The following is a 15,432-nucleotide window of genomic DNA, read 5'->3' as shown; positions in this document are numbered from 1 at the left end:
TCCATTAGCTCTGACTGTGACATGTACCATCCCTGAACCATGCTGAATAGCCAGAGAAATAAAATGTAAGCTTACCTTAGGCCTGCACACCCTTGAGCCAGAGTACATAGGGAGGAGGCCCCAGCTGAGGTACTCTGGCCATGAGAAAGGGAGTGTGGTTCCTCAGAGAGAAGTCTGGGTGCAGCTTCTAGGGACAAAGGGTGAATGAATGCTTGGCAGCCACATTTACTAAAACTGCAGCCTCTTGATCACTAGATGCTTCATGTATACGTGAGTTCAGGAGTGAAGTGGATTTAGCAAACCCTTGCTGACTTTACTATTGATTTTAGGAATTCTTTTGCCACTGCCATTGCTTCTTGCTCATCCATAGCACCGCCTGCCACAGTTGCTAAGCTGACTTCGTGGTGATTTGTATGAAGCTAATCCAGTACTTGCTTGTTCTGGGAAATCTGGCACCACAACCTGTCCTGCCACTACTCCTTGTTGGAACTGTGCCTTCTAAAGCAGTGAAAGTGTCTCTCTGCCACAGTACACCAACACACTACTAGGTTTTTGAGGCCTCATGCTTTCCTGGTAGCTGCCTCCCCTGAGATTTCCTTTATGTATCTAGAAAGGAAGCTATGGTGTTTTTGATCTCTGAGTCTGTGGACTCTGTCTAGTTTGCCCAGACCTACAATCTAAGCAGAGCAGGGCGACCTAGGCTGCAAAGGGCTCATTTGGCACTGCTGCAGCAGCCTTGTCTCTCAAGGGGAGAAAAGGACAAGCCACAGTGCACTTGTGTGGCGGAGGGCTGCATTTATTCCTTGAGGTTTCTTCTTACGTTATTACACAACTCAGATGATTTGCTTTTAATGGTCTGCTTGTCTTGTTCCATTTGACCTATAAAAATGCTAACATCCTTTAAGTAGATTTCTCTTAAAGAATTGCATGTTTCTTTGTCAGGTCATACAGCATATTTGACAATAATCGCCAGGATCCCACAGGACTGACAGCTGCTCTTCAGGCCACAGACATGGCTGGAGTTCTGCACATGCTCTATTGTGTCCTCTTCCACGGCACCGTCTCGGACCCCAGCACTGCCAGTCCCAAGGAGAGTTACGCTCAGAACACAATCCAAGTGGCCGTTCAGAGTTTACGTTTCTTCAACAGCTTTGCAGCTCTTGATCTGCCTGCTTTTCAGGTACCAAGCATCGGTTAGGGTTAGTGTTAACCAACCGAGAGTTAATGTTTAGTGTAGATATGATGTGAGATTCTTCTCCTGCATTGGGGCATAAGGAATAAACTGCAATAAAGGAAATTATAATACATACCAGTTTTTAAGCTACTATCTTCTGGGAACTGTATTAGATGCGCTACATATGCTTTATCATTTATTCTCATGACAATCCCTGCAAGATATTGTTATATGCATTTTACAGATGGAAATGCTGGCAGTTAAATAATTTGCCCAAGGTTGAGCCAGGACTGGTACCCATGATTCTCTAACTCCAAAGTCTATGCCACTCTGTTGCTTATAAACCTTCTGTCTTGATTCTTTAGAGAAAGGCGTTATCATCCCATCAACTTTTAAATATTAAGGAAAGTAATGGTTTCGTGTATAAACAGAACCAACATTAGATAAATTGTTTTGAATGATATGACTTTCTATGGATGATTTAACTGATTTGTGTCCAGTGTAAAGTGCATGTTAAATGTGCAAACCCCTATAAATTAAGTTTTTATAGCTAAGGAAAGAAAAATTGCTTTATGCTGTAACACCAGATTGTCAGCTTAGAAACAGATTTTTTTCAAGTAGGAAATTTAATTTTCAAAAACACTGAACCTTTGGAACAGAGAAAGCCCCAAGGAGTAGACTTTCTCTTTCAGTTTATTAACTGTCAAGTGATTTCATTAAAAAAGGAACAAACTTGGCATATAATGAACCCATAATTTAGATGAATTGCTTTGCTCAGAGTGAAAAGGGTTAGAGAGATACAAATGTATGAAAATGGTGGTCTTTGGCTATTCTGAGATGGAAGAAATGCTCCTGTTTTGTAGCTGATGACAAATGTGCAATTCTTGTCTTCCTGTCATTCTGTTCACAATAGGAAATTAGTGAGTAAGTTGTATCATTGAATTCAATATCTTTCAACTAGGGTTAGTTTATCCATGACAAGAACAGAAAGCTCTTTCTTAGAGAAAATGCTTTTCAGTTTCCAAAGCAATTGAACTAGCCTTAGGTGGTAACTATACAGTATGTAAACTTTTGAGAGTTTAAAGCCACCTAAAATAGGAGATAGCTGCTTCAGAAAATGTCAGTAGTTCTTGCCTCTGCGTTAAACATAGCATCTCTACTTCATGAAGACCCAAGCCCATTGTGTTCCATCGGGAAACAGCTTGGAAATCAGGAGATGCTAATTTTATGTCCTCAGAATATGGAGACCAGTCTTCTACCCATCAGCTAGGCCCAGCTAGAATGATTTCCTTGTTACCAGGGATTATGAATAGCAAATATCTAAACACTGTCTCTTAGCTTCTAGTTTCATGGGTCTTCTGACCCGGATTTGTACTGCTGTGGAGTACTCCACATCATAAACAAGCATCTATATTAAGTCAGCCATTCCATCAGTTACTCTGAGTGTCAGGGAGCCCCAGGTCGCTGCTCTCCACCCACCCCTCCTGTGAGCTCTTGTCCTGTGCAGCCTCACTCCAAAGGAGCACCACTAAACTCCAACCAGCCCTGCTCCCTAGTGGCCTTTAGGCACAATGGCCAATAATGTTAGAAAAATCAAAAGCTTATCTCTGGAGCCCTTTATGCCAAACTAAGATAAAAACCAAGATTTTTTTCTCTCCAGCTCTTTGCCATATCCAGCCTGAAATGTATCCCCTACTTGAGCCACTTTTGCCAAAAACAGCAGGAAAAACACCAGGGTGACTCAGAAGTGTTCAAGCGATTCTTAGAATCAAATGCCCTGCCTCCCAAGTGGAATGTTCTTTCTTAGCTGGTTCTTAACAGTTCTCCAGTACCTTTCCTTCTTTCTTCTTTGTTTTTCAGCAACTCCTATTTCTCTTAATTCTTTCCTTCCTGTTTTTTCTTCTTTTTTTGTCTCTGTTCTGCCTTTCCTGTCTTATTTTATTTTAGTCAATTTTGCCATCACTGTTTCTCATTCTCTTCTCAGATGTTGTTCCCAGGTACTCTTTTACCCTTAACCAGTGCGTGGGCTAGGAAAGCCTACAAGGACCTTCCTCCTGGCTGCCATCCTTATGGTGCCCAGGGTCCTGTACATGTTTTTCTCTTACTCCTCATCAGCATGTGTGGGGATCCGAATGCCCAGAATTTCTAGCATTGAGGCCTTTAATACATCTACCTATGATGACCTTATTGTTTCAGTTACTTTTATGCATTTAAAAAACAAACAAACTGGGGAGTGACATCAGCATCGTGGTGGAATGAGCTCTTCCCTTGGACTCTCCCTTCTAAAATACAAGCAAAAGGACATTCAAACACCAACAGAAGACACCCACATGACACAGGAGATGTCTGGGAGACCCATGCAGCCATACTTCTGAAGGTGGTGGTAAGGCTGGATCCTCTGGAAGGAGGTGAAGCTGCTCGGCAGGAGCTCCGCAGAGAGAGAGGGGCCAACTAGGGGAGGTGAGCAGCTGAGGAGAGACGCTGCATTCCCACCCAGCGCTCCAGCCCCATGCTTCAGCCCCATGCTCACCAGGAGAGTGGTACAGTTAGAGAGGGGCCGGCTAGGAAAGGGGCACGGCTGGAGAGAGGCAGTCCATTCCCACCTGGCACTCCAACCCCACACTCCAGCCCTACATTCGCCAGGAGAGTGTCATAGTGAGAGAGACAGGCCAGCTGGAGGAGGGGCACAGCTGGGGAGAGGCGCCCCATTCCTGCCCAGTGCTCCAGCCCTGCACTCCTGTCCCACGCTCCTGTCCCATGTCTGCCAGGAGAGTGGTGCAGTGACGGGGCCGGCTGGGGGAGGACCACAGCTGGGGAGAGACACTCTGTTCCTGCCCAGCACTCCAGCTCTGCACTCCAGCCACATGAATGCTGGGACCACCGCACAGAGAGAGAAGCAGTGGCAGGTGGAGGCCCGTGAGTGCCCAGAGCACCACGCAGACAGAGAGGCAGCAGTTGGGGGAGGCATGCAGGTATAAGAAAGTGCTTCTTACCCCACCTGGCACTCCAGTCCTGCTATCACCCAGAGCTCCACACAGAGTGAGAAGAGTAGGCTGGGAGAAGCACAGGGGAAGGAGACCACCCCTTCCCCTGCCCAGTGTTCCAGATCTGCCATCAGCCAGAGCACTGCACAGTGAGAAAAGCAGCCAGTGGCTGGAGCTGGGGAGCCCCAGACCGTGCTGGGCCCAGAATACATAGTGCCTGATCCTCACCCAGTGGAGGCACATGGTAGCAGCGGCCAGATAATAACGCCACTCAGAGGCAAATTCCACACCATAAAGCAGTATGAGAAAGTGTATTAAATCTCCAGACCAGAAGGAAAATGACAAGTACCCAGAAACCAACCCTGAAGACACAGAAATCCATAACCTAAATGACAAATAATTCAAAATAGCTATCATTAAAAAACTCAACAAGTTACAAGAAAACACAGAAAGACAAATTAACGAATTCAAGAGCTTCCTCACAAAAGAGATTGAAACTTTAAAGAAGAACCAAGAAGAATAGTTGGAGATGAAAAACACAATGAATAGTATTAAAAAACATCTGGACTCCCTAAACAATAAAACTGACAATATGGAAGACCAAATTAGCAATTTAGAAGACAATGCTATAGAAATGCTTCAGATGGAGGAGAAGAGAGAACTAAGACAAAAAAGAAATGAAGAAGCTCTCAGAGAAATATCTGACTCAGTTAGGAAGTACAACATAAGGATTATAGGTATTCCAGATGGGGAAGAGAAGGAGAATGGAGCAGAAAGCTTGCTCAAAGAAATAATAGCAGAGAATTTCCCAAACCTGGGGAAGGAGATGGAAATCCACATGAAAGAGGCTACCAGAACTCCCAACTGTGTTAATGTAAAAAGACCTACTGCAAGGCATATACTAGTAAAGCTGGCAAAAGTCAATGACAAAGAAAAAATATTAAGGGCAGCAAAGCAGAAGAAAACTTACAAAGGAACCCCTGTCAGGCTTTCAGCGGATTTCTCAGCAGAAACCTTAAAGGCTAGGAGAGCGTGGAACAATATATTCAAAATCCTGAAAGACAAAACTTCCAGCCAAGACCACTCTATCCAGCAAAAATCTCCTTCAGATATGATGGAGAAATAAAAACTTTCCCAGATAAACAAAAGCTAAGGGAGTTCATCACCACAAGACCCCCACTACAAGAAATCCTCAAGAAGGCCCTCATACCTGAAAGGAAAAAAAAAAAAAAACCAGGAAAGGGGCTACAAAGCTGTGAGCAAGGAGATGAATAGGTAGGCAATAATCAGAAAATGGCAGCTCTCTATCAGATCAAGTTGGTAAACACTTAACTCTTACATCAAGGATAAAGAAAAGGAAAACACCAAAATAAAAATAATCTCATCATTTTAACCATAAACTCACAACACAAGATGGAATAAGATATGACAAAAATAACTTACAAGGCGCAGAGGAAAGGGATGGAATCAGTATAGTCTAAGGAAATAAGAGGCAATCAGAAAATGGACTACCTCATCTTCAAGACTTTTTATACAAACCTGATGGTAACCACTAAACAATAATTAGAACAGAGACATATACAATAAACAAGGAGAAAATAAAGAAAACCAACATGGAAAACTACCTAATCAAATCAGTAGCCCAATATACATGGGACAAGAAACAAAGGATATACAGAAGAACCAGAAATTGTGCGATAAGATGGCAGTATTAAGCCCTCATATATCGATAATCACTCTGAATGTAAATGGACTGAATTCTCCAATCAAAAGACACAGAGTGGCAGGATGGATTAAAGAACAAGACCCAACAATATGCTGTCTCCAGGAAACACATCTCAGATCTAAAGATAAACATAGGCTCAGAGTGAAGGGATGGAAGACAATACTCCAAGCTAATGGCAAGCAAAACAAAGCAGATATTGCTTTACTTATATCAGACAAAGTAGACTTCAAGATAAAACAGGTAAAGAGAGACATAGAGGGGCAGTATATAATAATCAAAGGGACTCTCCTCCAAAAAAACATAACACTTATAAACATATATGCACCCAACACAGGAGCACCAAAGTACATAAAGCAACTATTAACAAACCTATGAGAAGATATTACTAACAACACAATAATAGTAGGGGACCTCAAAACCCCACTTAGTTCAATGGATAAATCATCCAGACAAAAAGTCAACAAGGAGATAGTGGAATTAAACAAGAAACTGAACCAGATGAACCTATTAGATATATAGAGAGCATTCCATCCAAAAACAGCAGAACATACATCCTTCTCAAGCGTGCATGGAACATTCTCAAGGACAGACCATTTATTGGGAAACAAGGCAAACCTCAATAAATTTAAGAAGATTGAAATCATATCTACTATCTTCTCTAACCATGATGCTATGATCTAGAAATCAACTACAAGAAAAAAGCAGGGAAAGGAACAAAAATGTGGAGACTAAACAACATGCTACTGTACAACTAATGGGTTGTCCAAGAAATAAAAGGAGAAATCAAAAAATATTTGGAGACAAATGAAAATGAAAGCACACCATACTAACTCATATGGGATGCAGCAAAAGCGGTCCTAAGAGGGCAATTTATACCAATACAGGCCCATGTGAACAAACAAGAAAAGCTCAAATAAACAATCTTAAACCAAACCTAACAGAATTAGAAAAATAAGAACAAAAAAAGCCCAAACTCAGCAGAAGGAGGGAAATAATAAAAATTAGAGCAGAAATAAATGAAATTGAAACAAAAAGACTGTAAAAAGGATCAATGAAACAAGGAGCTGTTTCTTTGAGAAGATAAACAAAATTGACAAACCCTTAGCCAGACTCACTAAGAAAAACAAGCGAAGGCTCAAATAAATAAAATTAGAAAGGAAAGAGTAGAAATTACAGTGTATACCACACAAATAGAAAAGATTATAAGAGAATATTATGAAAAATTGTATGCCAACAAACTGGACAATCTAGAAGAGATGGATAAAATTCTTAGACTCTTACAACCTCCCAAGACTGAATCAAGAAGAAATAGAGAATCTGAATAGACCAATCACAAGTAAAGAGATTGAAACAGTTATCAAAAACCTCCCCCAAAATAAAAGTCCAGGACCAGATGGCTTCTCAGGAGAATTCTACCAAACATTTCAAAGAAGATTTATTACCTATTCTTCTCTAACTATTCCACAAAACTGAGGAAGACGGAAATATTCCTAACACATTGTGTGAGGCCAACATCACCCTGATACCAAAGCCAGATAAGGACAACACAAAGAATGAAAATTACAGGCCAATATTGCTGATGAACACAGATGCAAAAATCCTGAACAAAATATTGGCTAACCAGATACAGCAATACATTAAAGAGACCATACACCATGATCAAGTAAGATTCATACCAGGGACACAGGGATGATTCAACATCCGCAAATCAATCAACGTAATACACTACATTAACAAAATGAGGAAGAAAAACCACATCATAATTTCCATAGATGCAGAGAAAGCATTTGACAAGATTCAACATCCATTCATGATAAAAACTCTCAATAAAATGGGTGTAGAAGGAAAGTACCTCAACATGATAAAGGCCATATATGACAAACCCACTGCCAATATCATACTCAGTGGGGAAAAACTGAAAGCTATCCCTCTGAGAACAGGAACAGGACAAGAGTGCCCACTCTCACCACTCTAATTGAACATAGTACTAGAGGTTTTGGCCAGAGCAATTAGGCAAGAAAAGCAAATAAAAAGAATCCAAATAGGCACTGAAGAAGTGAAACTCTCACTGTTTGCAGATGACATGATTTTATATATAGAAGACCCTAAAGAATCCACTGGAAAACTATTAGAAATAATCAGCAACTCCAGCAAAGTTGTAGGGTACAAAGTTAACTGACAAAAATTAGTAGCATTTCTGTACTCAAATAAACAAACTAACAGAACAAGAACTCAAGAACACAATCCCATTTACAATCACAACAAAAGAATAAAATACCTAGGAAAGACCTATACAAAGAAAACTATAAGACATTACTGAAAGAAATCAATAATGACATAAAGAAATGGAAAGATATTCCATGCACATGGATTGGAAGAATAAACATAGTTAAAATGTCCATACTACCCAAAGCAATCTACAGATTCAGTGCAATCCCAATCAGAGTCCCAATGACATTCTTCACAGAAATAGAGCAGAGAATCCTAAAATTCATATGGGGCAAGAAAAGACCCCAAATAGCCAAAGCAATCCTGAAAAACAAGAACAAAGCTGGTGGCATTGCAATCCCTGACTTCAAAATATATTACAAAGCTATACTAATCAAAACAGCATGGTACAGGTACAAGAACAGACACATAGATCAATGGAACAGAACTGAAAGCCCAGAAATAAAACCACACATCTATGGACAGCTAATCTTTGACAAAGGAGCCAAGAACATACACTGAAGAAAAGAAAGCCTCTTCAATAAATGGTGCTGGGAAAACTGGACAGCCACATGCAAAAGAATGAAAGTAGACCATTATCGTTTCCCATGCACAAAAATAGACTCAAAATGGACAAAATAATTGAAGGTAAGACCTGAAACCATAAAACTTCTGGAAGAAAATATAGGCAGTACACTCTTTGACATCAGACTTAAAAGAATCTTTTCGAATACCATGTCTACTCAGACAGGGGAAACAAAAGAAAAAATGAACAAGTGGGACTTCATCAGACTAAAAAGCTTCTGGAAGGCAAAGGAAACCAAGATCAAAATGAAAAAACAACCCACCAACTGGGAGAAAATATTTGTAAATCATATATCCAATAAGGGGTTAATCTCCATAATATATAAAGAACTCACACCACTGAACTACAGAAAAATAACCCAATCAAAAAGTGGGCAGAAGATATGAACAGACATTTTTCCAAAGAAGATCTACAGATGGCCAATAGGCACACGAAAAGATGCTCAGCATCACTAATCATCAGTGAGATACAAACCAAAACAACACTTAGATATCATCTTACACCCATTAGAATGGCTATAATCAGCCAGACGAAAAACAACAAATGTTGGAGAGGATGTGGAGAAAAGGGAACCCTCATCCACTGCTGGTGGGAATGCAAACTGGTATACCCACTATGGAAAACAGTATGGAGATTTCTCAACAAATTAAAAATAGAAATACCGTATGACCCAGCCATCTCACTACTGGGTGTTTACCCAAAGAACTTGAAATCAATAATTAAAAGAGACTTATGCACCCCTATGTTCATTGCAGCACTATTCACAATAGCTAAGATGTGGAAGCAACCCAAGTACCCACCAACTGTTGACTGGATAAAGAAGATGTGGTGTGTGTGTGTGTATATATATATATATATACATGATGGAATACTACTCAGCCATAAAAAAGATGAAGTCATCCCATTCGCAACCACATGGATGAACCTTGAGGGAATCACGTTAAGCGAAATAAGCCAGATAAAGAAAGACAAACACTGTATATGATTTCACTCGTATATGAAATATAAACAAACTTATGGGCAAAGAGAATAAATTAGTGGTTACTGAGGGAAGTGGGGTGGAGGGTGGGCACAAGGGGTGAAGGGGCATACTTATATGGTGTATGACAAACAATAATGTACAACTGAAATCTCACTATGCTATAAGCTATTATGACCACAATAAAAAATAAAAACCAAACAAACTTAGTGGGTTAAACAACCATTTTATTATGATCACAGATTCTGTGGGTCCAGAATTCAGACAGGGCTCATCATAGTGGATGGCTTGTCACTTCTCCATGATGTAGGGCTTCAGCTGAGAGGCTCAAATGACTGAAGGAGGGGAGCAGACAGGCAGGTTGACTCAAATAGCTAGGAGCTGAAATTATCTGGAGGCTCCTTCACTCTCATATTTGATGCCTGGGATGTCTCAAAGACTAGGTTCACCAAGGACTGTTGGCCAGAGACTCTACATATGGCTTCTCTGTGCAACTTAGGCTTCTCAGAATATCATGGGTCTGGGTTCTGAGTGAGACGGTCCTGAAAGAAAGCTTCTAGAAAACAAGTGTTCCAAGAGAACCAGAGAGAACCTGCATGGCTTTTTATGATCTGGCCTTAGAAGTCACATTAGTTACATATCAACCATACTCTATTGGTTAAATCAGTCATAAGCTTTGACATTCAAAGGGAGAAGACAAAGGCTCCACCTCTCAATGGGAGGACTATCGAAGATTTATAGTCATTTTTTTTGAACCACCGTACTCTGTTTAGCAAGCTAAAGCAAAACATCTGTCCACATAGACGTCATTGGTGTAGCTGGACATCTAATCAAGCATGTAACACTCAAGTAAATACAAGACAAATACACAATATTTGCATTTTAAAGCAAAGAGTGTGTTTGAGAGAAAAGTACTATTTTTATGATAGATGTGGTCAGAGAAACTCGTGTTCTAGTTCATCAAAACAACTTAATGTCAAAAGTGAGATTTCAGGAACTATGTTTATAAAAGACAGGAAAAGAGATTTTAGGTCCAGCATGGGCCTGACCTCAGAAGAATCTGGGAGACAATTTATGAATTGCCTCAGAGAATCGAAGGAGCTGAAGAAGAAAACTGAAATGAGATAAACGGTCTGACCCGCTGAAGAGTTAAACTAGAAGATGTAAGACATGTTGACAGTTTGAGTCCCAATGCATCACAAAAATACAGAGCTGTTACAGGAAGCCATCCTCATCAGACCTTTGAATCTGGATTCAGACCACCTGACTTTAAGCCATCATACTACCAAGTTGTATGACCTTAGACAAGTCCTTTGAACCCTTAAGACTCAGCTTCTGATCTGTAAAATGGAGATTAAAAACATCTACCTCACGGGGCCGACCCCGTGGCCGAGTGATTAAGTTCGCATGCTCTGCTTCGGGGGCTCAGAGTTTCACCAGTTCGAATCCTGGGCACGGACATGGGACTGCTCATTAAGCCACACTGAGGGGGCGTTCCACATGCCACAACTGGAAGGACCCACAACTAAAAATACACAACTATGTACCGGGGGCTTTGGGAGAAAAAGGGAAAATAAAATCTTAAAAAAAAAAAATCTACCTCACAGATCTGAGGATTAAATGAGATTACATAAAAGCACTGTACTAGCTAGCACATAATAGGCCCTCAAGAAATGTGGACTGACTCAGCTTCTGAAAATCAAGTTACCCAAACCATCTTGCAGATGTTGAGTCAGAAAGCTAAGTTTTGAATGCAGCATTCCCAGTGCTCCTTCACTCTTCTTCGAAGCTGTAAACCTGTGTGCTTGTTTTGTGTGAGAACTCATCATGTAGTAGTAACAAAAGATTATCCATTAGAATATTTTCTTAGCTGGTTCCGTTTCATTGTATACTAATAAGGCTGTCAAAATATTTTTCTCCCTTCAACAAAGAGTCTGATTTTACTCTGAATTCATACTGGCACAGATGACCTCAAGATCCCAGATATTGTATATTGCATACACTTTGACAGTTTTTACAATTGAAAGTGGTCTCAAGAAACAAATCAATGTACTGACTTGGCCATTAATTCTGACTGAAAAGGAAATATAGTTTCCTTGAAAAATTGGTTTAATTTTTATATTCAAACTTACATGCCCCTTGACCTGCTCTTATCAATGAAGGTTAAACAGAGGGGACTGGGTCACAGCATGCTGGACGCAACTAATTAAATAAGGGCTGAGCTGAGAAGGTGTCTCTACTTGATTTAAAGGAGCAAAGCCCTCCTGAAGTCTCTTTGGGGCTTGAAAAACATTTTGTCTCAGGGCAATGAAACTGAGACAAAAGGCACTCTTAAAATTTAGCGGTAATTTTGTTTCAGCAAGACTCACTTAGGACTGTGTTATACCCACTGTTAGGCAAAGTGAATTCATTGAAACTTCCAAGCTGTAACATATCTGACCTGGTTCAAGCCCGCCAAGACCTCAAATCAAGAGCTGGGTCTAAAATGCTTCCTTTTCCCACAGGCCAGCAGTGGTGCTTCATTCCAGAGTGGGCTGTGAGTGTGTTCTGTGGGCTTTGCCTCTCCCCTTTGCCCTCCTGTCGCTCTGTCTGTTTGACATGTTTATTAAATAGAAGCTTCAGGCTGCACAGACAGACTCAGACTCTGCTCCTACGTCGTCTACCACTGACAGCCCTTTGCCTGTCTGAAGAAAGGACCCCAGAAGACTCATAGCTGAGGGGGCTTCTTGGTTTTTTGTGTTTTTTGAAGAGGGGTAGTGGTTGGGTTTTTTTATATTCTTTTGGGAGCCTTGGGTTTATAGAGCTATTTGAATAATAACTAGTTATCTATATTTCTTTCTTATTTAAACATAAGTATAATTAGAATTGTATCTACAATCTCCTTCAGAAAAAAAAGTATTGGAAGTTAGCTAAATGATAGCTGACAGATGAATTTTAGTATTTTTATGTTTTTCCAAATTTTCTACAGTAAGACTATTTGTTTGGGTTTTTTTGTTTTGTTTTTTTTTTTTTTTGAGGAAGATTAGCCCTGAGCTAACTACTGCCAGTCCTCCTCCTTTTGCTGAGGAAGATTGGCCCTGAGCTAACATCCGTGCCCATCTTCCTCTACTTTATATGTGGGATGCCTACCACAGCATGGCGTGCCAAGCAGTGCCATGTCCGCACCCGGGATCCCAACTGGCGAACCCCTGGCTGCGAGAAGCGGAACATGCGCACTTAACCACTGCACCACCAGGCCAGCCCCTGACTCTTTGTATAATGAGAAAAAATAACTTATTAAAAATGAAATAAATAAGTATCCTTTATGTAGATAATGTTTTGATCTTTGTAATACAGGCATTTGGTCTGCTATGCCCTATTTTCTGTCCCTGTTGAGGTTAAATGTTGCATTTATTATGGTTATTTAATTACAGCAAGAATCCCCTTGGTGAACTGTTAAGCCTAGTGCTCTAGAAATTTCATATACTTTTCTAGCATCATGGCAGAAAGTGCGCAGGGCTCAGTCTTGTTTCATGATTTGCAGCCCTGGCTCTCCCTGGGCTGGAGAGTTCTAACTGTTCCTTTTCTTTGTCAGTCCATTGTAGGGGCAGAGGGCTTGTCCCTTGCATTCCGGCACATTGCCAGCTCCCTACTGGGCCACTGCAGCCAAGTCTCCTGTGAAAGCCTTCTTCATGAGATCATCGTCTGTGTGGGCTACTTCACTGTCAACCACCCAGATAACCAGGTGAGAGGCCCCGAAAAGTTCCTTAGACTGCTCCCGCAGCACTGAGAGTGTGAGGTGTTGGAATGAGAAAAGGCAGGCTAGCCTGCGGAAGCCCACCTGTCCTGTGTGAGGTCCTGTCACCATGCTCCAGGGATATGTCTCTGACTTCTCTCCAGGATATTTGATCAGCACTAGATTATCACTAGGGCCTCCTCTTAGAGCTATAAAAATAAAAGATTTTTAATAAAATATTCTTCTTAAGCCACACAGAAGCATCTCCTCCCTTACCACATGGATTCTAATACTCTATCCATATATTTTTTTGTCTTGATGAGGTAGATTGCATCTTTAAATTTGGGTCAGTTTGCAAATAGTATTAGAGTCTGGTGCCTTATGAAACTGCTCTTGGCCCTTGGCTTCTGCCCAGGTTCTTAGAGGCTGCCAGATAGTGTTGGAGGGGAGCCTGAGAAGGCAGGACTTGGGCCTCTCTCCCCCTTGAGTCACCTAGAGTAGTTTTGCTTTTAACTATTTTGATTATTAGGTGACTGAGCAAGATTTCATTTCTGCTGCTTTAAGAAGTTGGGAATCTGTTATAGATGCTGTAAAATAATAATAATAATAAAGCACTTTATTTCTCTTTACTTTTAAAACCAGAGTTATGGTATAACTAACATGTCAAATAGTAGCTCCTGACAACCTCATTTATCTAAAGCCTCCTGCTCAACAACCTTAATTTTATGGATTATTGCTGAGAAAAAGGCCTCTAAACAACCCTTAACCCCCACTCTAAGCTTACTAATTTTTATTTTAGCTAAATCTTTAACAACCATGCTTACTAGGTTCATCAACCTGCAGCAAACTAGACCAGGGCAGGAGAAGGACAGGCGATGGTTTAGTGCTGGAGCCAAGTACAAGGTGAGAAGCTGCACACTAAGAGCTAAAGCTGCCTGCCTGATGAGAGAAAGAGGATAGAAAACATAAGGCAGGCCCAAGAACTCAGAAATTGCCCTCATCTGGATTCAAAGGGACACTGAGCCCTATATTTTATTTCCCAGGTGATTCTTGATGTCCCCAGTGCTGACACTGAATGAGCATGGAGACAAAATGTGTGATCTATGCATTCCCTTTAAGTTGGGGAACATGCAATCTATTCTAGAATGATTTCCGTGATTAAAATATAGAAAATGTGGACCCTTACCAGAACAAGTGTCAGCATAGAAAAGTTCCCCTTTCGCAGATCCTCTTGCCAGGAAGGCAAATCTTCCTCACCTCCTGTCACAGGAGCACTCAAGCAGTGCTCTTCCCTTGCCAGCACCCCCAGATAATGGTGCTTTGTCCTTTTCGTGGACCAGGCCCAGCAGGTTCATGAATCTCTTACAAGCTGCTCAGGGAAGGAAAGATGAGGGAAATCTCCTATGTGGTTTTCTTTTCTTCATGTGTATCCATTCAACCTACTAAATTGCATTTTATTTCCCTTTAAAAGTTTGTTTTTATTATTCTGATATAAAAGTGTTTTTTACTTAGCATGAAAAAGACAGGCACATGTAAAGAAGAAGATGGAATCAGTTATTCCTGATCTCACATCTAAAATAGCCACTGTTACCATTTTGGCAGGTTCCCTTACAGTCTCTTTTCTATGATTTTTTTTTCCAGTTTTATTGAGACATAATTGACATATAACATTTTATTCATTTTAAGCATACAACATGATGATATATGTATACATTTGCAAAATGATTACCGCTATAAGTTTAGTTACAGCCATGACCTCACATAGTTACAGCTTTTTTTTCTTGTGACGAGAACTTTTAAAATCTACTCTCTTAGCAACTTTCAAATATACAATACAGTATTGTTAACTTTAGTCACCATGGTGTACATTATATCCCCAGAACTTATCTTATAACTAGAAGTTTGTACCTTTTGATTACCTTCACCCATTTCATCTACCCCCAACCCCTCTATGGATTTTTTTTTTTTTTGGTGAGGAAGATTGTCCCTGAGGTAATGTCTATGCCAGTCTTCCTCTGCTTTGCGTGTGGGACACTGCCACAGCGTGACTTGATGAGTGG

At 40.7% G+C, this 15,432-nt stretch overlaps 1 protein-coding gene across 50 annotated transcripts in view; it reads left to right on the top strand.

The window, feature by feature from the left end:
• The window catches only part of SCAPER (S-phase cyclin A associated protein in the ER), a 521,075-nt gene that overhangs the window by 478,619 nt on the left and 27,024 nt on the right, over positions 1–15,432 (top strand). For all 50 annotated transcript variants that reach the window (XR_011438966.1, XR_011439156.1, XR_011439026.1 and 47 more), the window contains 2 exon segments: positions 943–1,180; positions 13,232–13,381. Coding sequence is in view for 47 of the 50 variants with exons in the window: in XM_070267830.1 (XP_070123931.1) it covers positions 943–1,180; positions 13,232–13,381 (388 nt within the window). In the remaining 3 variants the exon portion in view is untranslated.

Source organism: Equus caballus, chromosome 1 (genome assembly GCF_041296265.1).
Source record: "Equus caballus isolate H_3958 breed thoroughbred chromosome 1, TB-T2T, whole genome shotgun sequence".
NCBI lineage: Eukaryota > Metazoa > Chordata > Mammalia > Perissodactyla > Equidae > Equus > Equus caballus.
The sequence above is the reverse complement of the archived record's forward strand: the minus strand, read 5'-3'. Positions and strand labels throughout refer to the sequence as shown.